This window comes from Amia ocellicauda, chromosome 11 (assembly GCF_036373705.1).
Source record: "Amia ocellicauda isolate fAmiCal2 chromosome 11, fAmiCal2.hap1, whole genome shotgun sequence".
Lineage (NCBI taxonomy): Eukaryota > Metazoa > Chordata > Actinopteri > Amiiformes > Amiidae > Amia > Amia ocellicauda.
The window spans coordinates 30,431,746-30,459,168 of record NC_089860.1 but is presented as its reverse complement, the minus strand read 5'-3'; the positions used below and the strand labels follow the sequence as shown (position 1 = coordinate 30,459,168).

At 38.4% G+C, this 27,423-nt stretch overlaps 1 protein-coding gene across 3 annotated transcripts; it reads right to left on the bottom strand.

Moving 5' to 3' along the window:
- Nucleotides 1–251: 251 nt before the first annotated feature.
- LOC136763406 (thyroid hormone receptor-associated protein 3) lies at nucleotides 252–25,266 on the bottom strand. Of its 3 annotated transcripts, XM_066717393.1 has the most exons (12): nucleotides 25,214–25,266; nucleotides 24,706–24,821; nucleotides 15,869–16,035; nucleotides 10,844–11,761; nucleotides 8,548–9,321; nucleotides 8,048–8,220; nucleotides 6,881–6,992; nucleotides 6,605–6,689; nucleotides 5,263–5,450; nucleotides 4,598–4,781; nucleotides 2,713–2,862; nucleotides 252–2,349 (listed from the first exon to the last, which is right to left on the bottom strand). In XM_066717393.1, exons 3-12 carry the CDS (start codon nucleotides 16,000–16,002, stop codon nucleotides 2,113–2,115), a joined length of 2,955 nt encoding a protein of 984 aa, XP_066573490.1. In that variant the 5' UTR covers nucleotides 16,003–16,035; nucleotides 24,706–24,821; nucleotides 25,214–25,266; the 3' UTR covers nucleotides 252–2,112. The 3 variants fall into 3 exon arrangements, with proteins under 3 accessions (XP_066573490.1, XP_066573492.1, XP_066573491.1); XM_066717395.1 differs by lacking the exons at nucleotides 2,713–2,862; nucleotides 25,214–25,266 and having other exon boundaries at nucleotides 24,706–25,161; XM_066717394.1 differs by lacking the exons at nucleotides 15,869–16,035; nucleotides 24,706–24,821; nucleotides 25,214–25,266 and adding an exon at nucleotides 13,891–13,997.
- Nucleotides 25,267–27,423: the final 2,157 nt, after the last annotated feature.

The following is a 27,423-nucleotide window of genomic DNA, read 5'->3' as shown; positions in this document are numbered from 1 at the left end:
TCTAATTTTTCAAATCAAGAGTTTGACAGCTTCTTGGTTTTTGGTGAATTTCAGTGACTGAATTTAATCAGTTTACACTATAAAACACATAGGCAAGCTTTCAAATGAGACCCTGACCAAATGTATGTGAAACCTGGGCTGAGTATTTGATAGGTGTTACTCTTCTGCCACTCTTGTACCTTCCCAGAAAACTATAGTTGTTATAAATATGGTGATTCTCCATTTAGAATAAATGCACAAACAACACTATGTAAACCAGGAAAAAAATATTTAATTGACAATCTGCAAAAACATTTACGAGCTATTTGAGCATTTAAAAAAAAAGTATAATAAAATGGGAGTTTTTCCTCCTGCTAAAATTAAACAGAAAACCAACAAACAAAATAAAACAAAAAAACAGTCTATCCTGTACATCAAAACACAGTGCAGTCCAGAACAAAGCCTACAAAATGAACATAGTGCAACTGATCAAGGTTGTCATTTTAAAACGCAACTGACGAGACGGCACTAGGATATTATGCAAACGGTTACATCCAAATTTAATATTTTCAATTGGTTTGGAAAAGGCAACTTAAACTGCCTTTTAAATGTAGAACGATGGTTCTTTTTGGACAGCAAAACAAACTAAATAAAAATATTAAAAAAAAAAAAAAAAAAACATTTGTAGGAAGACTGGGTTGCACTTTGCTGCAATACAAGCTGGTCATTAAAGAAAAAAGCAAAAGCTTAAAAAGGAAAAAAGCTCTATCTGTTCAATACAATGATAGAAAAATACCCACAGAATACAATTACAAGAGCATTTGATTTAGTTTTTCACACAAAAAGGCAGCAATTATTTAGAAAGTTTTATGAAATTTGTAGCTCGAGGTTGTCTTTTTTAATTAACCCCTTTTGCTTATTTAAATGGAAAATGTGAATTCTCTGTAAAAATGTTGTTTCAGAGGCACAAACTTAAAACCTTTGAATGTTGTCTAGGTCTGAAAAAAATATTTTTAGGTAACTGGATACATCGACAACCCAATACTGGCTAACCTTCTGACTGCAGTCTTCGAACTCGTTTTTTGCACAAAAAACGAGGTGGTCTTCACTTGCAATTGGTTGCAAACGTTTTACATTGCGCAAGGTTTAAAGGAAGCCTTGTCAGTCTGTTCGATATGAGCCTTGACCCGCAGTATATTGGTCCCATAGTCCAAGAAGGGTCTGTGCAGAGAATTTAGTTGAACTTATTCCTTATTAGACAAGATCTGTCATCAGCCACCACATAGAAAGCAGTGTTGTTATCAGGTGAGTATAGCAAGAGAAAGACAACAAAATTAAACAAGAGGAAACTAAAAACAAAAGGACTGCCATTGTTATATATATGTAGATATGTACACATCTAAGGCACACAGATCTCAACCTCCAACACCCCAACACAAGCTTTGCAAAAACAAATGTTAAAAAAAAAGAAGGAAGGGAAGGGAGATTTAAATCTTTCCCCCGGGTACAGCTGAATTTGTTTTCCTAATTCCTATACGTCTTATTAATTTAGGGGGTATTCTGAAAGCCTCCAAAGTCATTTATACCCAAAATCTTCCCAGCCTGTCTGATTAAATCCTGCAGTCATGCAGTGCTTCTATATGCAGCATGTGTCTCAGCCAGGTTCCCGTCTCTGTATAAAACAATTGGACCCTGCAGACTACATCCCCCCAGTGCTTCTACTTCAAAGCAAAAACAATTACAAAATAAAATGGATCAAAAACAAAAATCACAGAAATTAACTCCAATTAATCCTCACAACTATTCGTGTTGCATAAGAAAGTTTTTTTTTTTGTATTGTTTTTTTTTTTTTTTTAAGAAATACTCCAAAGAATTTAACCATGCACAACTGCTTAAACATCTTGAACACTGAAGCCATTTTTCTAGGTTTTTTGTTTTGTTTTTAAATTAACTTCAGTGTAACGGTTTCTTAATTTCCCTCCCCCCTGATCCATTCTGTTCTGGGGGTAACTAGTCATTAATTCTGGGACAGTGCCGATGTTACATTATGTGATGTAAGGAGCCACTGATGTTAGATCATGAATGGGCAAAGGTACCTGGTACCTCAACTGCTTCAAGGTGGGCTACCAAAACCTACTGCTCGGTGGCGGCCGTGCCCCCCACTTTGCTTTCGTCTTTATTCTCTGCGTCACTGTCCTCGTCCGGCAGTTCCCCCTCCTCTCCGCTTCCCTGGAACTTGTCATGCGTCCATTTGGGGCTGTTGCTGGTCTTTCTGAACATGAAACGTCCTCTGCCACGCTGAAAGGTGCCTCTTCCTCTTCCTCGATTGTCGATCCACTTCTTCTCTCCCTCTCCTTCCCTGTCATCATGCTGCGGGAACAAACATCGTTATTTTGGTTAAGTTAGCTTCAATTCGGCCTTCGAAACGCACAGTGCCCGCATATGGTAATGAAATCTTAACTGGAATTGGTTAAGTGCACGTATGGAAACACTACTTTATTAAGCAAGAAACATACGGGATGAGTAATTTCTGATAATCCCAAAATCAGAGGGCTCAGTGAGGCGGTGGACATGTAGTTCAGACCGTTCATTCAATGCCAATCGTTTTAGTCCCACCATTAAGACAAAAGTCTCAGATTCTCAGTTGTGTCTTAGTTCAGATCCTCCTTTGCCTTCTGGTCTATGCTACAAAGTTATCAATTCACTTCTAAAAAAACAAAAAACAAAACATACCAAGTAATATTTTTTGCTCTTGGGTGTGTACTCTGGATCCCACTCCTCGTCCTTGGATCGTATTGGATTGATGGGGTTGGGGGGGTTACCATTGCTATTGTTTCCTGGATAATTACCCCTGTTCCACCCCCTGCCTCTTATTCTGAACTGCTGCAATAAGAAACCACAACAATGATCTAAGTTGTGTTGCCACAATTCCTGTAGTATTATTTAATCCAAAATAAATTAAAATAGAAAGTTACAAGGCATTTGAAGGCTCTGTAAAGACTACACTGAACTCTAAAGCTCAACGAAGATAAAAACATGGATATGAAAACGCTTTACATTAGCATGGGCTTACAACAGTGGGAGTCCAAACCATGCATTGTTTATGCCCAAGCCACTCCAACACGGTAATATTGAATACAAAGGTGTGTATAGAATAGGCTGCACACCTTGTGTAAAGACAAATAGCCCTAAACGGAATCAAACCCGGCTAAAACTATGCATCATCGGGTCTGATTATCTACAAATGCCAGATATTCTTCAGTATATTTATATTAATAATAGCTTATGTACTGTCATCATCCAGGATATTCCTCGCCATTTCATGTTAAATGAAAGCTTGGCAAAGGTATGGACACAGCTCCTATGGGAAACTTCAGTACAGAATGCTGAGACACTACAAATGTCAATGTACATTGTTGAAAGCAATTTGTAAATCACAGGCATGCAAGTTTGATCCACTTGTTTGTTGTAAATCTAGGTTTTCTTGCCTCCAGAGTTATTGCTCCCGTCATTAGCCAATATGCATTTCCTCAGCTTACTTGACATATTTGTAGTAATCAAATGCTTGTTACTAGTGCTGCCACCTACTGCGCTACCCAGGAGACAGTTGGTGCTGCAGAAGTCTATATTCCCCCCTCCCCATTGGCCGATATGGGATTGTTTTACGGTTTATTTTCTCCAGATCAGTACAGTTGTTCCATTTATACACAAGAACAATATAAGTATAATCTGAATTTGTACTGGTGGGCTTGTCTAATGGGGATGCCGAAATTTTAAACAAGGTCTTCAAGAGGCAAGAAGCAAAGAGGGGAATAAAATTGCTTTATAACAAACTTTGGTTTGGTTTGTACAACCAATGTTGGGATGGTTTAAAAAAATAAATAAAAAATAAAAGGCTTCTCAGCCAAATCCAGGATACAGAACTAGAGGACACAAGTGGAAGCTGAAACAGGGATAGGTTCACAAATGGCAGGAGGTTATTTTACAACGAGATGGAGATATATACTGAATATTGCATGTAACTGGCGTGGAGTTAGTGCATAGGAATCCACTCTTTTGGTGTGAATGGAATACAGACACATACGTCTTGGGCTTAAGCTTTTTTTTCCTTTACTACTTGATCTTGCCACTTATCCTAGCTTTCCAGGAAAATGTTATTTCATAAAAAACATTATTTTTGCTGAATATTCCATGTGTGGAATTTATTTGGTTCTGCCATGTTATTTGTCTCCAGTCACGAACCCTTTCAAGGACTAGGGTCCAGGGTTTCCTCACACGCACACTTCAAGAGTAAAAGAGCTGTATTAAACATAATAGGTGCTTCAGGGAGGCTTTGAGCACGGGAGTCTCTGACTTTGTTTTGGAGGGAAATGGGGAAGAGGGATCTACAACCTTGATCCCACAGAGCCACATCTCCTGATTTGAAATTCCAACTGATCTCTAAATGACTCAACCGAATAGATTTGCTTAACAAGTAAAAGTTAACATGTTTTCCAGGTCTGAACTCACTTACTATACGAAATGACCTTTAACTACCCATAAGAGGGTGGCTTTGCAGGTCCAAGATTGCCCACCCCTGTGACAGACGAAAACAGTGCCAAGACAAGAGTTCACTTACAAAGCCTCCTCTGGCCCTGCCACGCTCCATTGGGCCACCATAATCACGTGACCCCAGCCGGGCCTTGTTGAAGCCTTCCTCTTTGGGCTCCGTCTCCTCGGGATAGTCTCCTCCTTTGTAGGAGCGGGAAGATGAGGATGATGCCGAAGAGGACCGCGAACGCTCTCGTGTCTTCTTGCGCTTCCTGCCAGACAGGACCCAAATGGGTTATTATTTTTCAAATTTACCCCTAATAAAAGATTTTCTTTGAGCAGAAATAGAGTCTTTAAATAGGGGCACATTTCCAGCTCAGTGGACAAGATGTGTAAAGATGGACTTCCCCAAAATACAGTTCAAACTTGAACACATTAAGCCTAACCATTATGCAAAATGATTTAAACTGACTAAATATACACACTGGCATGCATGCATAATAAGTCTCAATAAGACATTGTACTGAACTCACAGAGCATTCGTTAACATACAGTATTTAAGTAAAAATAAATATAGTTTGTTTTCTAACAACTCACCATTGAAACTATTTATTTTTCAGAGACTCTGGCTGTTAGACACTGCATCGGAAAACTGAAATCAGGCATCAATTCAGTTTCTAAATCTGGACTCTTGCTAATGACGTGCTACTAACTACCAGCCATGTACATATAAAACACAAGTACTCTACTTACTTTGTCTTCTTGTGATGCTTGGATGATTTCTCAGTGGATCTCTCCCTGCTTACACTTGATCCCCGGGATTCTCCCGAATCCCTTATCGCATCTCTCTTGTGCTCTCGCTCCTTACTGGAGTATTTTTTTCGACGCTCAATGTCAAGACGCAGATCCATTGAGTCACCCTTCATTTTTTTAACATCGTCCTATAAAAACACATTTTAGTTTGTGTTACTTTTCTCCAAATAAACCAACAACAAAAAATCTAGATCTGTCTGGTTTCCATTACACATTCTTCCAATTACCACTAGGTCAGATTAACAGCAGGAAACAGCTACCAAATAACTAAACGGGTATATCTTCATTTTTATACATTCAGTGTAATGTAGTATCTTCAAATACTGGTGTTAACAGCCGTTATGTAGAATACAAATAATGAACAGGAACAAGCCAATCGAAACACTACCAGTTCTTTCCTCATATCACAATATTTCCAGTCGATGATAACACATGCTTCTTTTTGATCCTCCAGTATAAAGATGCCACCACAAATTAACAGATGTCACTTATGATCCAGTACAACGTTTGCCTTATATTCCTTGACACTTATTGATTTCTTTGAGAAATTCACTTCTCCAAGCTCAGGAGGCATCATTTACACTCAAGAGATCCAAAAGTAAAAAACTAACCAAAGAAACCTGAAGCTTCAGAGAAGAACGTTTTATGAAACTTGACTTGAGTGTCTGACACATAGCTGCTGGATAATGAAAAAACATTATGACCATTATAAGCACTAGTAAAAGAAAGATAGTAACTGGTAAATCTTTAAAAACTACAATGTAAAGCTATGCAACCTGTAAAACATCAGTGAAAAAGAAAAGGGGAAATCATGGACTGGGCTTATGTTTAAAAACATATCTTTAAAACAGGAATGCATTTTTACAGCTACATTGTAATACTTCCTGGGGAAAAAGTACAACATGCCTTTGTATGCATTCAGATGAAATGATTAGTACGAGAGTGGTTTACATTCAGCTGGTTGAAGAAAAATACTTACAATTAAATTGATAAGAATCCTTTGACAGCTTGGATACTCGGTTCAAAGTTCACTCCATTTTTCCCCCCTCAAGCTCACCTCAATTGCCTTGGTGGCCATGTACCACATTATAACCATATCACAAAGGTTGAGGGTATATTTAAATAAAACAAACAGAATGTCGCTCATTTTTTAGACTTATGCACCTCCTTTGAAAGAAAAACACAAACTTAAGATAGAAGGCAGTCTAAGACACGGACTCATTGCTTCTCTGCTGCCAATACTTCATATTTGAGAAAAAGCCCCATTAAAACATTCGGTCACCTTGGCACTGCTTTCCCGGGAGCTTTTCATTTCCTCAAAAAGATGAGAGCGTTTCCTAAAAGCACTGGGAGAAACATCAATTCTCCTGGAAAAGAAAACATGAAACAAAAAACAAAAACATTAGTGTGCATCTGAATGAATTCAACTGAACCAATATCTTGTTCTAAACATTAATTTTAAAATGTATATGAAACAACTACAAAACTGTATTATGTATTATTACAGCAAGCTTAGGCCTACAGCCTTGGCAAGCCAGACAAAGAAATCAGGTTGTACCGGTGAATCTCCGGGCTCTTCCTTGGTTGCATCATTTCCTTCTCCGCTGCTCTTCTTTGGTACATGGCGAAACGCTCATTTAATGTCATCCCTGAGGACTCGAAATGCTGTGCTGTGGATCAGACGACAAAACAAACCTCAGCGCCTCATGTATAATCGAGCTCAGTGGAATCATTCCCCTTGCCAAAATATACTATCTCCTTTGCTTAATGCACCACAGTGTTGCAGTGATATTAAAAAGGCTGAATCTGACATGCATGGTATTATTACATTTCGTTTTCCATTACTTGCAAACATTTGAGAATACTGAGTGTTAATGCGAGACTTTCCAATTTTATTTTACAATAATGAATCTATAGGCTTTTCATTTCTTTTTGTATATATTTTAAGAAGGGTAGAAAAACTAATAATTATTTATAAAAGATCTGCATTTTCAACTAAATAGAGCACAGTGCTGCTTTTACTACACAAAAATGTATTTTTGTCCCTTGCAATTAGACTAAGATGTCCAACTACTTTCTAATAATACTGACAAGGGCAACTCGTTGAACTTACCATGACCACCAGAAGCCATAGTTGTGACCTAATGATATGAATATAAATTAATTACATAAAGTGACATTCTTCCAGTCTGAGATCTGCATCCCTGTGCCTTGTATAATCCAGTACTTACTGGTTAACAAAACCAGGATATGTCCTGTAATATCATAGGAGAGGCTCAATAGAAGCAGAAGAGGGTAGGGAGAACCTCCAATGGACTCAGCATTTGTATGTTTTACAGAAAAATAATCTCAGTTCAGCGCCCCGTCGAAGGCACTAAGATATACCGGACATAAAAAAAATTACAAAAAAAAAAAAAAAAAAAATGGATAGCATTTTGTTTCGTTTTTCTTAAAAACTTTCAATTAAGCAATTGCACAATAATCCTATAACAGGATGCACAATATTCCCTGAGACATGTAAGGTACTTGATGAACTTTTTTTTTTTTTTTTTTTTTTTTTTAACAACTCGAGTTGTTAAAGTTGATGCTTTGAAGTGGAATACCACTGCATGTACACAGTTCATATAGGAGGGTGCAAATGCAATCGTTGCAAAGCACTGAAGGCAATTTACTGTTTTACTTATTGTTTACTTGAGGATCCAGAAGACATCCAGTGATGGTTTACCTTTGATATGGTGAACGATGGTGACGATATGCTGAGCAAAAAGTTCAGAGGGGCTTCTTCGTAACTGTGTGGCCTGAATGTGCTGAAAGATGGACCGAAACTCCTGGTCTTTTTTGCTGGGATGCACAAGATCTTTAGAGAACCGACGTTCATTTGCCAAGATGCCAGAAGAGCTACATTAAATCAATTTAAAAAGAGAAAAATGTTAAATCAATAAAGCTTTAAAATTAAGTGTTTTTTATGGTCCTCTATAACCCCCTTTCTTGTTACACACTAATATTTTCATTAGAAGGCATACCGATTTGGAGCCACTACAAATCTTCTCTGTCTTATGTTCTTCAAAGTGTAAACAAGCATTTTGAACATTTAAAAACATGCTTAAATTGTACTGAGGCTCAAAAGATGGATTTCATAAAAAATTAAAACACATTAAAACAAGCAATTTACTTTAGAGGCATAGCAGCAGAGAGGAACTAAAAAATGTATAAATAAATACAGACCTTGCAAAATCTTCCCGGAAGGAATCCATTCGAACATTAACTTCAGCACCGCGCTTCCCAGGGAACACTGGGGGAGGTTTGGGAGGGGAATCATCCCTCCTAACATTAAACAATTCCCTGTCTCTGTTCTCTGAGCTCCTTCTGGGAGGCGAGGACGGGCTCTGGCCTGGTTTTTCCTTTTTCCGGCTGGCCTTGGGCATTTTATCCGGAGAAAAGTCCCGGATGCCGCTCGCCTCTGCCTTCTTTGCTGCAGCGGCCGCCGCCGCCCGTTCCTGCTTCCGGCTCCTGTATAGCTCCTCTTCCATATCGTCCATATCATCTTCAACAGCATCCTCCTCCTTTCTGAGCTTCTCCTTACCCGAGGGGAAGTATGCCAGATCCTCCCACTTACTGAACCGCTCGTCGAACATATCCCGATTCGTAGTGACAGTAATTTTGCTCTTATGCTTTGGCTCATCCTCCATTTCACGTTCCTTTTGGTTCCTCCCCTTGTGTTTCTTCTCCGGTTCCTCTGCAGCTTCTGAAGCGCCGAACTGAGACCCCTTAAAGAATTCTGCAGCCGAGCTCATCTCGAACTCGTCCCCATATTTGTATTTCTCTTTCTCGCTTTTGCCATAGTAGTCAGGCTTGAGATTACCGTAGGGAACCCCCCTTTCGAAGGCGCCAGTCTTACTGTTGCCTTTCTCCCTCTCACCCTCTGCAGCTTTCTGCTCCTTGTCTCGTCCATTCTCCCATTCTGGTACCTGATTTTTACTCTTGTGTTCCTCCAAGAACCTAGTCAATCATAAAAAGAAAGAACAGGTACTTTGATACTTGCTTAGGCTTCAGATGGTTCTTTCAGTGTTTTCTCTACATATTTTTAGCCACGCCAGACCAAAGCAGTGGTAGGTGCCAAAGTGCTTCAGTGCCCAAAAGCAAACAAACTGTTTCTGCTTCAGTAGCAGTAAGTTCTTATTAAAACTACACAACTAATTTTTTTTGATACACATCTTTGTTGTTGGCGGCTCAAGGCTGTGGTTGAGAAAATATTTACTTCTGTTGTGCAAGGACACAGTTTAATGTGTTAGTGCTAGAAGTTGCAATATTAAATGGGTTTGCCAATAACTGAAAGCAAAGAGATGAATCAGTATAATACCAAGGCTTTGGCTGTGTTACAGTTCTCCTTAAATGTTTACACACATGCAATTTCAATACTCAAGCAGTTAGTGGGAAAAGTACTTGAAGCTCACGCTTAAAAGAGGTGTGACAAACATCTGGCACAAATAGGCTAATTAATCGTTTCAATTAGCCATCTGCAATATCTTTAAGAGTCTCCATTCAAGCATTCTTGCCTCGTTGCTTAATGTTTAACGTGTCCCCCCACCCCCCGTCCCTCCAGATCTGCAAAGCTCAAAGGACAATGCGTTTTCCCAGTCCAGATCAGTATCCAAACACAGGGCCCTTATCTGAATAATTGTCTCAGGGCTGCATGACTCAACTTGCCCACCCTCAGGTATGTGGTCTTAACCAGATACCCAGAGGAGCGTTACAAATAAGCTATGAATTTGTTTCTCAGTAGAACTGTAGAGTAATCAGTCCCCGAAGTCTAGTGGGCTCGTGCACAGGCATTATTGAGAATAAAATACGTGGTTATACCCTATACTACCAGTAATACACTTTACAATGAAAGGGTATTATTAAAATCAGTATTAATCCTGTTTTAAAATGTATACAATGCATACAGTATATAGGAGGATATAATACAATCATGGATATAGTGACCATAACAATCCATATAAAATTGTCATACTTACTTCTACATTTACTTAGACCTCTTAAATATTTGGGATTGCATAATACGTGCATCTAATGCATAGCAGTAGACGCAAAAAGCTGCCAACCATTCGGTTTGTTAATACACTTTGAAAGCTGAGGAATACAATCCCCATTTTAAAATATTATTTCTTCCATGGGTCTTTGAAGCTGAGCGCAAACTAAAAATTGAAACAAAAAATAATTAGGCTATAATAAAATACTGAGCAAGAAATTAAACAAACATCAAATCAAATCACACCGGGGAAAAAACTCAAAATGAAAGGAATACCAGTACGGTTGATTGAATCCCATTTCAGGCTGTCAATATTTAAATTAATCCGTTATGAAGGCTCTGGAAATTAAAAGCTAAAAGTTTAAGGTTACAAAATTTAGCCAAATTCTAATTAAGATGCAAAAATTTTACATACTGAGGTTGATCACCGTGTAAACAATTATCTTTGTGGGGGCAACAAAATTGACTTATACATCAAATTACACTTACTTTTTAAATGCTGATGAAACTGAAGAACTTTTCTCTCCAGCCCTGAGGTCCTCCTTTGAGAAGAACCCAAAGCCAGAAAAGACAGCAGTTGGACTTTGCTGTGGTGGACTCTTGTTACTTGGGGTTGTGCCAGTGTTTTGCCAAGGGGCGCCAATCAGAGATTTACTCTGTATGGCAGAACTGGACCCAGAGGGACTTGGAGAGCCCTTGACCGCTGGGCTGGGTCTCTTGACCGCGATCGACTGCAGTGAAGGACTGGGGTGGGCAGCGGCTGAACCCTGACTGACTATAATTGCGGAGCGGACAACGGGACTGGCCCGCTTGGGGCTGGTGTCGTAATCAATCAAGCCCTGCCAGCTGCTGGAGGGCCTCTCAGGCGCGTTGTCGTTGCCTGCCGCTGCCATCGCTTCCTCGTCCCTGGACCCGGCCTTCTGCGCCTCCTTGGGTGCAGACACGGGCCCCCCACCTTCCTTCAGCTCTTTTGCGGCATTCCTTTTCGTGGACCCGGAGCGGCTATGGGTGGAGGAAGAGCGTGAGTCAGAGGAGGAGGACCCCCTGGATCGCCGGGAGCGGCCAGAGGAAGAGTGGTCGGTGTACCGAGAACGGCTCCTCGACCTGGGGCTTCCGGATCGCCTCTTGGGAGACCTGGATCGGGAGCGTCCCCGTCTGGGGCTGTGGGGATGGTGCTGCTGGGGTTGCTGCCGGTAGTTCTGCCAGTTGGGTCTGTAATTGCCATAGCCTCCTCCTCGTTGGTAGCGGCCCCGTGGATAGTATCCCCGACCTCTCCCACGATAGTAGTAAGGCCTGCGGAAGCCTCGGTTGTAGCCCCGGAACTCGCGGTTGTTCTGATACTCCCTGGGGTAGTTCCGCTCCCTGTGAGGCGGGGAGTGTGTTCTTGAGCGAGAGCGAGACCTAGAACTGGGGGCGAAACGAAACAAAATGAATTAGACCAAGGGTTCCCAAAGTGCAGCCCTCGAGGATGTCTGGTGCAGCCCCCCAAAGCCAACCTTCAAACACCCCTTTTCTGAACCTGTACTATATTTTTACACTTTCTGAAAATAAAATGTTACAAATTGCACATGTAATTTGGGGGGAAATAAAATAAAGTTCATAAATGTTCCCTAACAAATTTATAGGACATAAAAAGGTGTGATTTAGGACAGATTTCATTTTCATTGGTGGTTCATTTTCTACTGCGCCTCCCGCATCCCATGCAAAATCCAGAAATTTCCCCTCCATCACCAGACACTGGGAACCCCTGAATTAGACCAACACTCCACATACACGGTCAGTTTTTGAAGTTTGGAGATAAAACGATATAAACACTGTCGAAATGCATGTAGAACATGTTATAGAAAACTATGGATGAAGGAATAATGTCTTAAAATGTTAGGGATGGACATTTTTAAATGTTTAAACTCTGAAGGTGTTTTTTACATTTGTATAGGTGCAATTCTGTGTCAAATAAACATTTGTAAACATTTTGTAAAACTCAGCACAAGGTTAGTAAAAGCAATTTGATGGAAAAGTCTGAAATTTCGAGCAGTCACTCACATCACTGAGTTTATTGAAAACATGCGAAGATTTTACAATGTGGGAAAGATTAAAACCAAGAAACTCAAACCAGAAAGGCAAAAAAAATCCTTATGGTTTTAATTATTAAAATTGCCGGCGAGTTTGAATTTGCTTAATATTAAATGCATTTTGTTATTTTTTATTTGTATTATTAAAAGGCAGGTCTGAACATTTGCTGCTTTAGATTTTTATATAAACCAGGAAGAAATCAGCAAAAGTACGAAATGTTTGAAAGTTGGCAACACATATCTAAAGATGTATCCTGGATTACACTGGTTTAATTTCATACCGTTTGTTTTCATTCACAAGATGTGTGAAATAAAAAGGTACACTGTTTTTGCTATTATACTCTTATTTTTTTAATTAGTTTAAATGGTTAAAGACAGACAATGTCTAGTATGTAAATGTCCACAAACAGAGAGAGAAACACCCTAGAAGATGGCTAGCTTTGTTCTTCCTCAATAGCTGGATCTACCTGGCAAAGGTATTCATTCTCAAAACTATGATATTCTGAATACTATGCACCGAATAGTTTTTTTAAATAAAGAATATATCATGAAATATTCCTAATTTCTCTATGTATTCTTGATTTAATGTTGTCAAACAAAAAGTAATTAAAACACGTGCGTGTGCATGCATGCGTGCATATTTTATATGTATATCATAAAGATTCAGGATTTAAAACAAAGTTCCAAAATCTACCACTAGTAATGCAAACCAATGACTGTACAACCCCCGACATTTTAAGACATTTTCTGCAAAGCTTACATGACTTGCAAGGGAAATGTATTGTGCCCACAAGGTGGCTCTCTGAAACCATTCAAGCTAGCAAGCAAAAGGAAAATCAGACAACCAGATCTGCTGAAAAAGCATGCCTAACCGCCTTCACATTCTGTACTTCAGAAGCAGATAAACCACTCGTCTTTTTCTACAGATTCAAAATAAGCTTCTATGCTAGTACATTTATTTATGCTATACTTTGATGGACTACAATACACATTGCTAGGTTTATTTATTTTGGCAAAATTAAAAAGAGCAAAAACATTCTACAGACAGAAAAAGTAGCATTGCTAAAACTTTCATGGTAGGTCAGAGTATGCTTATATAAAGACAAAGAAAAAACAAGTCTACATAAAATCATACTAAAATACAGCCAACTTCATGTTATACTGCAGCATTTCAAGTATGGGAAAATCTAGCAGCTACTGTAACTCGACTGAAAATATAAAAGCAAAAGCCAAAACAGAAATAAATCAAATGGAAATGAAACGTTCACATTTTTAAACATTAGCCTTATAACTGTGACATGAACTAGGAAGAATCTGCATCTAAAATACTCCTGCGTTTCTACGTCAAAAAATAAATGCATGAAAAATGTGTTTGGCTAGAGAATATATTTATAGTTTGTCGTTTTAAAACCTCTGAATGTCAGCTCATGCACAAAACATCTCTGCTGTACGTCCTGTACTCACCCAGTGCGTTTTTTCATTGGAATCAGCTGCAAACTGTGAAGGCACTACACGGAGCATTGCAAACTCAAGGCAGCGATACGGACTCTGTATCTCTTATGTGCGCTGTGCTGGAAAGAGGCGGTCACATGGGCCATATGGGAAAAATTTCTACTCTAATCCCTTGAAGCAAGGAGGGCTCAGACTGCCAATTACTAGAGGTACAAGCCTGTTGTAAATTTCTTCTAAATGCCCAAATTGTCTATTCTGCCTTTGCCCCGAGTATTGAATTGCTGAATTTCAAAACAGGAAGAAAAAATATGAATATTAAACAGTTTTAAATAAATTAAACCAGAATGTTTAGATTGTAGTTACAGTATTGTATTTAAGCCAACTTTTCTCTTCTTTACATACATATTCATATTACTTTATAACTGAAGATACTTTTTTTTGGCTCAAAGTATTTTTCAAAAAATAATACCTTTACAAAATAAGAAAAAAGTGAGAAACAATGCTTTCCTATGCTAAAGACAAGTAATTGAAAATCCAACTCTCTGGAGGTATCAGTTATTTTGCAATTTAACTAAACTTTTCTCTTTTTTGTGTAAATTATACTTCCTGAGCAGTACGTGCACAGACTCTGGCCCCGAGTTAAACAAAGGGAATGTGCTTGTGAAGCGGTTTGCATTTTCTCTTTCCCTGGCAGATGAGTACAAATGTGGTTCTTTAATATTTCTTACAAGTGTAGTTAACAATATGAACTTTGACAATACGTGATAATCTGCATCATGGGGGGATAAAACATATATAAGAAAAGCTTATATTGAAGATTGAACCCAAGAAAATGAGAAAAAAAAAAAAAACACATTTTGATTCTAAATCTAATGAAAAACACGTTCTGATTCCGGAAGCCACCATTTTCAGAAAGCTGTCTAGACAGGAGCTGAAGTTCTTTATCCAGTGTTCAAAGGAGGACATATAATATGTCCCTGGTTTAACAAGGCATATCATACAGTAGCAAAGACAATTGCATACAAAAACTCAAGGCTTACACAGAACCTGTTTCCTCAGATTAAGGAGATCCAGACCTCCTGCAAGCCACACACTCCAATATATGCACCAAAAGAGGATAAGTTACATTCAAGATCATATTTGATATTGGAAAAGCCCGGAATAATAACTGAGTAAGAAAACGCTGCATCTGTTTGCAGCATTCAACCAAACTCCTCAAGCTCTGTTCACTTCATTTTTGTAGCCAAAATAAACTAAATAATTAAAATTAACAAAATTAAACCTATATGCACACCTGTTTAAAATAAACTTAGCCTCAAGCTAAAATGACAAATAATGACAATGGCTGCTGCAAAATTACAAGTATACCAACTAACAGGAGATAATATTTAATGATAGTCCAAAGTAAACTTAATTACATCATTTTTAAAATTTTAGATTTTTTCATATGGAACAGTATGATGAAGACTAGCAGTTAAAAGTGAAACCCCAGTCTCAGGAACCAGTTAGCAACCCACATCAAATTGTGATAGAGAATTGTGTCAGAGAGGGGGTTTGAATGTGAGGAAGGCTTCCTGCTTTCAACACTTGAATGTGCAACAGAAATATCTAAATTTACAACACATGAATAAGGAACCAATCTAGGAAAGGCTGTGTTCTTGACTATCCTGTGAAAGGTGGGAAAACACGCACACACACGCATGCGCACGCACACACACGCACCATGAAATGCCATCAATTATTAACCACTAATATAAAATATTAAAAAACACCAGCCTGTGTTTCTTATAGCAGCCTTCACAATTCAGTACATTTAAAAATATCAACTGAAATGCAAGTTTATTTCATAAACAACCGAGAAAATAAGAACATTAACACAGAGAAGAATTAAAACTTCCAGGAAGTGCTCTGATCGGTATACCACACGAGGCTGTGTGTATATGGTACAGCACAGAGCTGGTAAACAAGGGAGGGATGGCAAGCACTGTACCTGTAGCGGTGCTTCCTGGAGCGGGAGCGGGACCGGGTCCTGGACCGTGACCTGGAGAAGGAGCGGGACCGGGAGTGGGAGCCCGATCCAGAACGTGACCGGGACATGGACTTGGACACTGGAGCCTTCGACATCTCTGCCAGGAGCACTGTCTCCTTCAGATCTGCCTGAGGAATAACACAGGAAAGCAAATATTAAAAAACTTAAAATCAGATTTTCTATAAATACACACAATGCAATAATAAAAAGCTAGATGCCAGAAATATTTGCAATGTGTTGTAGAGATGTGTTGTAGAGCTGTGGTGGTTCAACTTAAAAAGCCAAAGCTGTTCATAGTTCAGTGATGTCATTTTTTGCTTTTTACAAAAATGATTTTAACAAATTTAAGAAGTAACTCATGACTAGCCCTGGAACGCCGCATTTGAAACAAATACAAAATTAATATTAACTTTTCAGCTATGTGTATTGCTCCCAAGAGGCCACGTGAAGTAGCTGATTTACATCCAAGGCCATATAGAGAACAGTAGACAAAGAAGGAGTCTGTGATAAAGTTTGGGGTACCTTAGTAAGCTCATTGATATAATGTAGTTGCACAGCAACCAAGGGAGTACACTTCTATGATAGTATGTGCTTTAGAAAAACTTTAGACGAGTCTTTCTGACTGGCCGTCTCTGGAGTTGAATCAACTACTTTGGTTTAATTGTAATTAAATCAGGCCCTGAGTGTTTATTGTGCGCCTGTCAAGTGAGGGAGTAAATTGCTCCTTATCTCTACAAATGTTACCAAATGTATGTTGGAATGCAATACTTAAATTATCTAAGAATCAGGTAAAGGTGATGGGTTTCTACAAAATGAGACCATATCTTAACCTGCAAGTTTCTTGTTTTTTTGACAACATATTCAAGAGGCAGGAATCATAAGTTTTGAAAGGAGAGAAAGTACCTCGTTTTACAGATTAAATTGTGTGCAATCAAAAAGACCCAGCTATTAGTTTAGTTCTCTTGCAGATTTCATCTGGCTATCAAAGAATGAAATCACACCCTTTTCTTTCGTTATACTTTAAAAACCTGAACGGTGAAATTCAAACCTTGTCAGGATAATAAGTTGCTAGAGCATATCAGTAACACGGGATTATAGTTCAGTTATGGGAAAGCTGCTTTGTCGGCTCTTCCGAGTAATCAGCATAGTATTTCCAGAGCTGTTGAAAGAAGTTGCCCGGGACAAATTATTTATCACAGTTTGTACTGTCAACAGGGTGTAACCGTCTCCTTTTTAAACATTTCTTCTTGATGGGTCAGCTCTGACTTTATAAACCCTCTGCAACAAAATAAATACATCTAAAGCTGAATATGACTCAAACTGCTTAAAAAAAACTACAGAATAAGGAAGCTGTTTTGCAATACATGCGAGAAATCGAACGCCAGAAACGTTAGTGTTCAAGTTCAACAACATTTAACAGTAAATGTGTGCTCTGCCAAAATGAGGCTTTGAACTGCTTTGGCATTCTATTAGTGAATTACCCTTTAGGCTAAACTGACATAAAGGCAAAAATCTTTATGGGGTGCTATGTCCCAAAAAAGAATGTAAATCGCATAACGGGTTTTATGTTCCTATAAATGGCTTTATAACTGTCCGGCTGCAAGTTGAATAAAGGTGGAGGCTTTTGGTTTTGCTCTCACTCTGGCCAGATGACTGACATTAGCTGTGCTACTCATATCATCCCATACCACCTGATATGGACTGCAACGCTCCAGCAGGGCTCAAAGTGACATTTATGACTGGCCCATTACGACACAAACATGATCACTTATGAGACAGATGCTCTCTCTCATACTCTTTTCCATGTTGGTCAGGGTGGCAAAACCAAGTAAGTTATATAATGAAAAACTTCCTAAGGAATTTTACCACAATCCCCCTTTTCCACATCACAAAAGCACTCCCTTTAGATGTGGAGGTATGAATGCTAGTATGCTGCAAGTTCAGAGTTTAAAGGTATTAAACAGACTAATCTTGTATGTTACTGTTAATGGTTTACTTATCAGAGCCACATGCTATATGGTATATATACATACTAAGAGTAAGACCATAAATTGACCATTAGCCCAGGTTGCAAGTTTATTTTGCAACTCACTGAAGGATCTGGATAGTACATTTTAAAACATTGCTCTTCATTGTTACTTGAACAAACTACACAATTCAGCCTTCTGCATCCCAATGTAGCAATAGTGAAATGCAGCTGCGACATCTGAACTTAATGTCTGGTCATCTCAAGTAGAGAACCTTCATTTTTTGCTAATCCCCCAATGAAACCCTAGAATTATAGCAGAGCAGCAATAAAATGGTGTTATAAATTTCTCCAGAGACATCTGTAAAGGGAGACCTATCCCGAAATTTACACTTGGGACACCTCATAAATAAGTCTTGCAGTGATTCAGGTTTCCTTTGACTTATTGCCGCAGATAACCCATGGTAAGGTGTAGTGGAGTTCAGTCACTTAAAAGTGGATTTGCCTTTTGACAGATTACAGCCACCCATATTATAGAGAAATATGTGGATTCATTTAAAAAGGGAATGCTTTTAGGCTACCATCATTGTAGATAAAACATTAAAATAATGTGATTTTTGACAATCTATAGTAGATACTGTAAAATGTCCTGACTTCAAGACCATACTTTGAGCCCATACATAGTAAAAGTATCCTGTAACATTTAGATTTCTTTTCAGCAAATCTCTAACATCTGAAAGGCTTTAGAGGGGGAAATTAAAAGCACAAACTTCATGCGAGCCCCCGCTCATACCGTAGTGTAATCAAAATGCGTCTCTGGTGCTATTTTAGTTTTACAGGATATTGCAATGGATCTCTTGCTCTTATGAAGCCCCTGCCCTGTTGTTCTTGGCTCCCCAAGCACAATATTTGTGGCCATTCAGTTTCCCTTACTGTGCACATTTTTAGGGGAAGCTTCTGTTCTACTTATTGCCCACAATAGAAACCTTACTATGAAAAAGAGCCATTAGGCAAAAAAAGAAAAGAAAAATAACTTCTCCTGGACTTACATAATAAATACACAAATAAAAAGTCTACTGAGCTGGCTTATCATCTATGCAAGAACATTTTCTTAAGCAGTAAAAGGCCTGCAATTTTAAAACATCTGTTTTTTGGTTGGCTTCATAAAACTGTGAAGAGAAGTGTATGCCAGCCAAGCCAAGGTACTTTTTTTGATATATAAAATACGTTTTGTTAAATTCCCCTCACCAGTACCACCACCCAACTGAAAGAAACTGAAGACCTATGCTGAAACACAGCCATAGCTCAGATCCAGTTTCCACAAGAGGTGCTAGGTTTTATCATACCACACAAAGTAATGGTGCCATCAGCAGAATCGTTACTAATGTAGGAAATAAAAATTAAAAACCCAATAAGAGTGATACAAACAGATATGAAACCAGAGAGGGGAGGAGGGATCAATGTCAGAGTAAAGTATCTAAAATGATAATTAAATGCAGCTGTCTCTGGCTATATATGAGGCTGCCTAATCAGTTGGATTTTACATCTCAGTAAAGTCTGTGGCAAAACTTAGGGATAGTCACCACCCACTCTGCAAGCCACCGCCTCTAAAACGGACAGCTGCCGCCTTGGCCGATCACCTGTTTATTTCATTTAAGGCGAAAGTGCTCTGAAACAATGGGCATGAAACCCGATCCTGCAGAGGAAAACATGGCCACTGCATTACCCCGTGTAGCACTCAGTCAGAAATGCCTGAGCAACAGGGGATCTGTCGGTCATGGCAACTAACTTTACCAAATGAACTTCACCGCGTAGAGTTAATGCTTTTGGGTAGACTGGATTACTAGCAACTGGATTAGCAAAATGAGATGAACAGCCTCATCTCATTTGTAATGTTTCTCACATTCTTGAACTACTATCGCCTTAATAGCTCGATTTCAATTATATGCAATTAAAAAAAAAAAAAAAAAGAGAAAGTTCTGAATTACAGTGAAAACTCTTTACTGAATAATCACAATCTATACAAATATATTTTTGTTTTTATTTTAGAAACCATTTCTTAACATGGACAGCCCACAAATGTCAACTGTATGCTGTATGTTCAACATGTTGAGCGCTGTCTTTAACTGGTATTTATTCATCTCCTGTTTTTTCCACAAATCTTTAGGGATCTTCCAAAAACTTCAGTTCTTTCTATTCTTCATTTAATGATTTGGGTCAGACTGAAATTTGAATGAGTGTTTAAGCTAAGGAGCAGTTGGCAACAAATGAACTCTGCAGCTGTTTACGGCCAAACGTCTGCCTCATTCCTCCAAGTGGAATTAATGATTTGCCAATGTCACAATGACAATCATGAGAATCTAAACGGCCTTTCCAATACATAAACAAACCACGATTAAAAAGACCCCCAGGTGGAGTTTAAAACTACATGTTTAAGATTACAGATTTTTGTTTAGCAAAGATTTATGAATATTGCCGATATACATTCCCTAGAGATGATATATTCCAGTTTCTAATTTAGGAAATTCCTTAAGAGAATACATCAGTCCAGAAAAGTTTCTTTATCTTATGCCTTATAGTTAATAGAAATAATATAATAATAGCAATGAAACTATTTTTGATGGCATAGTATACTGACAAGAGGAACAAGGGAATAACATCATGCAAATAATTGACGGGGCGCAAACATACTTTATTATTTCACCCTTTTGGGAAAATAACTTGTTTGGAATTAAGAGAGATAAAGATTGGCTTAAAAATAACAGCAGAAATGAGTAAAGGTTGAGTGGCTTGCTGATATTTGAAGCAGATATTATCACACCTCATGCAGTGAAGGATGATGCACAGACAAAGAAAGGAACTATTTTAAAGGAGAATAGAAGAATAAATAATACATAAATGCACATTGTGAGATTAAACTATTATTTGGATAATGGAGCTTGTCTGACTTGAACACCAAATGATTTACTCTTTGCAGTGGCCATTTGACAGTGGTCTATAAACAAACATGAATAATGGCTAAAATCTCAGCCAGAAAAAGAGAGGTCTGCACTTAATCTTATTCAAATTTAAAAACACAATACAGGAACATATTAAGGTCCACACAGACTATCCTCCAGATGTTTTGATGGTAAGTTTAGAGCAGAACATGTTCATGTCTATTGTATGTGTTTTGATTTTAAATGTTTTTTTTTTTTTTTTTTCTTAAAATTGAATAAGAAATAAAATAAATTTTGAGTCCGGACCGAACCAGTGTTTTTTCGTTTCCTATAAAATTGTCTATGTACCAAAAAAGAAACCTTCAATGAAGACTGACTATAAAAGGGCATTATTGGAATAAAATGTCAGACAGAAACATTCAGTGTTGCTAAACATCCCTTAATGTATTATTTCCATACAATTGGGAGAAGTCCTTACAATAACAGCATTTAGAGGTAATGTAATCCTAAAAACTTAAACCACTTAATATTCTGAAGGCATGTTCTAAAAACAGGTCTGTTAAATGCACCCCTCCCCCCCCGATTCAGGGGCACTGACAATTACCCTATTAAATGCCATGTCTGGACAAAATCAACTTTAAGCTTTTAAGGTTTGTAAAAACAGAAATTGTCAAGAAGGCTAAAAATGACCTTTTTTAGCCATCACCAACAGCAATAAATGTTACTATAAAAAGGTCTCTGTATAAATTAACATTTTTTAAAGAATGATTGCATCACTGCCTAAAAACTTAAGCCGAATGTATCTGTATCTTTCACTAATGTGTCAATGTTGAACAGCAGTAAACTAGGTGTGAAAGGACATCTAGTTTATAGATTAATAGATTGGGAGTTCTAGGTATTTGCATGTTTGAGGCTAAGAAGAAACACTTAAGTGATTTCCCTTGCCTGCAGTTACAGTACATTTCTGCTGTCCTGCAGGTAAAAGAGTGCAGCTCCTGCTGGTTGTCATATACTCATCGCTAAGCTTGATTTTGCAAAGTCTTCAAACTGAAACAAAAAGTATATTACATAGAAATTTAGAAATAGAGGTCAACAGATAGCAGAAAGTACAGATTATGACACTGAAATAGTGGCTAGGTAAACTAAATCAGAGAGGTTTGCGAGATGGGTTCAGTCCACTATAAGATTACTCTTTGAGATGTTTTTGTATTGTTTGTACATTCCTACAGCAAACTAAGACAAAGGCATCTTGTTGTATTAGTTTCTTATTCTTGTATGTACTTCTTGTCTAGCATCCTGTTGTGTATTTCCACAGAAGAGTAGGATGTTGCATTGAGTGCACCTCAGATGAAGTATAATTATTATTGTTTCAGCTCCACATCACAGTAACCTGAAGCACTACACTTCCCCCTGGCCTTAACTTTGTTTATACAGATGCGAATGGTCTTTTGCTTGAAACTTGTGCTCCATGGATAAGAAACAACGTATGTGTCTTGTGTTGGTGTAATTAAATGAGAAATGCAAATCTATTGTTGTTACACCATAAAATATGTTTAAGGTATTTTTTTTTTACAGGAAATCATCAACAAGAATGTTTTAAGTGACAGGCTCAGGAAGTAACATTTAAATGATTTAATGCGGATAAAAAGTTACATCATCCACAGCTTCCCCTATGCTTGGGAAGTGTAAGATTAGTCTTGCGCCCCTCTCAAACATATCTTACAAGACCTCATTTAGAGCTTTGAGAACCTGGAGATTTCAAAACAGTGTTTCCTGAGCTTGTAAAAGCTAATATGTTCAGGAATGCCAGCATTTTACTTGGTGCTGCATCAGAAACACAGGAAGAAAATAGGTTAAAAGATAAAAGTTGTTTTTTCCTGTAAGGATCTATTTCCTGTAGAATAAAAAAATATCTAAAAGGCAGAAAACAATTATTGAATAAACATGTAGAAAGCATCTTACCTTGCCATGGAGGTTAATATTGGAAGAGCGATTCATAGCAGGTCAAAGTCTAATCCGAATAGAACTTTCAATACAAAAACTGAGCTATTCTTGATGTTTCTCGAAGGATGTGGTTGCTAAGAAGTTGGTCATTTTAGTTTCAAGCCTCCCTCGCCCCTGCACAAAACCTAAGCAGACAAATCCTGAATTAACTAGAATTACTCTGGTGCATATAGCTGAAGAAATCTGCAGAACGTCTACACAGATGCATCTTTTCTGTATTGGTGTGTTAGTCTGGACATACAAGAGCATTGGCGTCCAACTGGCAACCAAAAAAGACAGTTTAATTGCTGTTGCTAAATGTGCGACAGGAAGACTAGGAAACCAATAATCATTTTAAGCAGTAGTAAGCAATTTTAACATTACACATGTTTCAAGAAAATGTGTAAGCTCCTTCTGTAACAGATTAAGATTCTTGAATAATGCATTTCAGTGGCACTTCCAAAATATTTGCAATATATAAATATATATATATTTCCATAAACTGAGAAGCAGGAAATAGAGCAGGGGTCAATCGCAGCAAAGCTAACTGTCAATCGAGCATTTGTTGACAATTCAGGTTGGCTATGGAGACAAAAGGTCCAGTGTGAGAAGCCAATAAGGATCCTTACAATGATGTCTTGGAGAACCTGAGACAATTGTAACAATTGCAGTGATATTTCAGGATGTATTTTGTTATTAAGTTAAAAACTGCCACTGTTTATGTATCCAGTGGTTTTAGGCTTGCATGGGATTTTAAATGGAAAGGACTGTCTTGTTGTGAACAGATTAACATATTAGCTCCAGGAAACGGATAGATGTGGATAAACAGGAGATGGCTGGTGATGCCACTGAATATTTGGTAGATATGCAAAAGAGGAAAAACAGCATCATGATCCAAAATAAACACTCATATTTGAATGACAGCAGCTCTACGCAGCAGTGTTCAACAACGATACATCAAGCCTAATCTCTCGTTTTTGATTGGCCCAGAAGCGATTCCGCAAGGCTAATCTCTCGTCTATGATTGGCCCAAATGCAATTACATCCCGCCTTCCCTGCCACACAATCAGTCGTATCAGCGGTCTACTGATTTACTGTAGCTAATGTTTCACTATTTATATATTGCACACTTACAAATAAATGTGACTCCGGTGTGTAAGCGTTTATTTTAGTACTTATTTTATTTAGTAATGAAATAACCCGTCCCCTGCACTTGTTTTGACACCTACCTAAATAAAGCAACCCAACCGACACAAATAGTAATAAAATAACGGTGATGACTTTGCAGAGTAAATCAATACAACAAAGATACAATACAGCAACAGCAACAACAACAAAAATACATGCATACCTCATGACAAAGTACGGTTTCACTGGTATGGTAGGCCACTAATCATACTGACTAGTTCAGGAGAATTATGTCAGATGCTGACTAAACAGCAAATAATCCGATTTAGGATCATCATTTCTTTCAAAGCATTGTTCCCCTGCCCAATTGCAAACAACCACCTATGGAGTGATCGTGCTTAAAAAAGTAGGAACAACCCCTCATCTAGTAAATAAGATGTCTTGGGCCTTCAGTCCTGCCTCAATGCAAGTTAACCTACTTATGTTTCTACTATGACATACAAGGCGGCCTAAACTATTGCGATTATAGCGCAATTGTATTGTTTGAGTGCGATTAATTAAAGTAATCGTGGAAAAAGATTGATACACGAAGCAAAAACAGTGTAACCGAAAGCACAGGCAGCGTCGCCGGCTGCGTGCAAATACTGAAACACGGCTTCACCCGAAAATGCAACACCAATGGCTACCCGTTCAAAGCCATCGCAACACCGCCACTTTCCACAACAAAACGTGCACATTATAAAACAGGGAAGGCGAGAAAGAAAAGGAAAAAACATGCTTACCTTGGTTTCGCTAAAACGTGCTTCTCCCTTGAGTCACAGTGCACGCAATCGTCCACCACAACACAACGTAATCTGCTCTGCGATGTATACGTTCATTCGTCAGATCCTTCTTCTACCTGTTCACAAATATAAAACGCGGGCGTTTAGACGTGCAATTCGTCGATTCCACGGCGGTAACCCGACCCGGGACTGCGGACACAACGGCGGACTTCGCTAGGAAACTAGAACCGCCTGGCCGTGTGCAAACTGCGATTCTCCATTAGCGACCGAGTACAAGAGGTCAGATTTCCTTCCTGGTTTTCCCTGTCAAACACGTTTACGGCGACACCTCGTTCCCGCCTCCAATTCTCTGTAAATAAATAGTCAATACCATCTCCCAGCCGACAAATGATTAAGCCACTTTACTGCGGTGTACTACGTTGATTTAAAAAAGCGACATCGAGGCCCAAACATTTGAAATAAACAGTAAATATATGTTTTCTGGTCGGACGGTGCCTTCGTGCAGTACCTGGTGGTGGTAGCGGTGCTGGTTGAGGCCCAGAGAAACAGCGTCACTGTGATGACGTGTGCAATTGTAGGGGAGGGAACTTGTGCAGCGCAGATGTGCGCAGTTCTGCACGGATCTGCGCGGCTCCAACAATAGTATCGGTGGGATTCTGCAGATCTGCGCATAACTGCGGACATCTGCGCTACACGAACGCAACCTGTGTGCTGAGCGAGATGCAGCAATAGATATCTCTGGACAAGGCAATAAGTCACTGTCTTATTATGGCATTTCAGTGTAATGAGTCAATCCTTTCAATCTACAGTTTCAATAATAGTTTTTATGCCTAGGAGTTTGGTAGAGAAATATGACAGTGGGTTAAAGTAAATAACAGAGTCAGATCCTAGTAATTTGGGAGGATGTAGTAGCCTCCTAATTACACAGTGAATTCCTTATTTCTTGTCTTCCGTAGGTGAACCCACTGTAAAAATAGAACATAGACTAACATAATCAGCCCAATTTGAATGTAAACTCAGGTCTACAGACATAACACATTAAACGAAGTAGATCACAAGATCAGAGTAAGAACCTACATGCAGGTCTTGGAGGAAATACCAAAAAATAATGTATAATTATTTGTTTTTCTTCACCACAAATATGCCCCCAATGTGTAATTTGGGAATGTTCATTTCCTACCATCAAGTGACTCTTATGCATGTCTAGCTAAGCTTCCCTCCCAAAATATCAGATGTACTGATGTAAACTCATAAGGTTCAACCTCTGTGTCAATGACACCTTACATTATCAAAGCAAATATGTGTCTGTTTGTTTCTGTAAATGATACTAATCCTCACGGGAAAACTGAAAACCTGGTCAAAGTACAAGTAAATACAAATTACAGCTGCTGGTATGTCTTTTCATTGAGTGTTGGACACCTAACAGTCAAGCAGGTCAAACAAGTACAATCAGTATGTCTACAATGATTAAAGAGTTAGCCTGAAAGATTACAGGCTTATGATATGAGGCTTGAATTAAGTACAACACAGTGAGACAAACAGTCCAGTAGAATCAACAGAAAAGTGAATGAAAAAGACTAAGTATCGAAAAACACTCTGATTATTTTAACAGTAAAGACATTGTATTCAGGCATCTCTAGGCCACTAGTATACATAACTATATTTTTTTTAATGAACTGTCTGCAATAATAATGTAAGGAGTGGTTTGTGTTTTTGCTTTCTGTGCAAATGCTGAAAGAAAGTAATGACAATAAAATATGATTCACATTAATGAATCCTTGAGAATTAAATTAAATTGGAAATCAACCGAAAATTGATGTATGAAAGTACATAAGATATTTAAACCTATTATGGTGTGCTGCTATGGAATATTTACATTGTGTATTTCCTGTACACTGAGTGGAGCTCACTGTATCTGCACATTTTCTATATTCATCTTCCAGCTAGGTTTTCTATTTTGTGCAGAAGAGAAGGCTGTGGTCTTAATCACAAGTGCACAGGCGACACAAGCTTCTGCCTGCAGAAAAAAAAAATATATATCCATTGCAGTTACAGTTGGACAGAGCAATTAAACTCAAAATCCCCAAATTATATATGACAGTTATGTTCTCCATTGACCATCTGGTATACTGTATAACAACCAACGTGGGCTGTCAGAACACCAAAGAACACTTCTTGAGAGTACAAGCTTGGTATTGTATTTTGTCCTTTTGGCATGGCGCTTTTTGAATTCATTTTGCAATATTTTCCTCCATTTGACGATGGATGGATATTTCCACTAAAAGCTTTAACAGAAAACAGTGTCTATGTCAAGTGAGGCCAAAAATTGCTGGGCAAGGATCCTGAATTACCCTGAACTACACTGTCATGTGCCATTCTTTAAGACATTTATGGAGGAAGCCTGCAGTGTTATTAATATCAGGATAGACAGTTGTGATCCAGTATACGTACTATACCTTCCACTGACAATAAAACTACACAATCACAAAAGCACATGTGTAAAAAATGTATGTGTGTATTAGCTCTTGTTTGTTGTGTACAGTTTAAATGTTGCTCTCTCTACTATGTATATTTGGGCATTGTATTGGAACACAGACCAGATTTCTTTATGAGTCTTCCGTGGTTTGTGTTTCAGATAGTTGAGCAACTTCAGAAACAACATCTCCCAAAACACTGCTCCAACCAGACTGCTCAAACCAAATCCTTTGATTCCTAAAT

What these genes read in the sequence shown, in the direction of transcription:
- LOC136763406 (XM_066717393.1), bottom strand. Translation starts at nt 16,002, where the DNA reads ATGTCGAAGGCTCCAGTGTCCAAGTCCATGTCCCGGTCACGTTCTGGA. An exon ending in TTCCGGGAAGATTTTGCAAG is followed by an intron (nt 8,221 to 8,547) that starts GTCTGTATTTAT and finishes GATTTAATGTAG; the next exon opens with CTCTTCTGGCATCTTGGCAA. An exon ending in CATCGTTCACCATATCAAAG is followed by an intron (nt 6,993 to 8,047) that starts GTAAACCATCAC and finishes TCTGATCCACAG; the next exon opens with CACAGCATTTCGAGTCCTCA.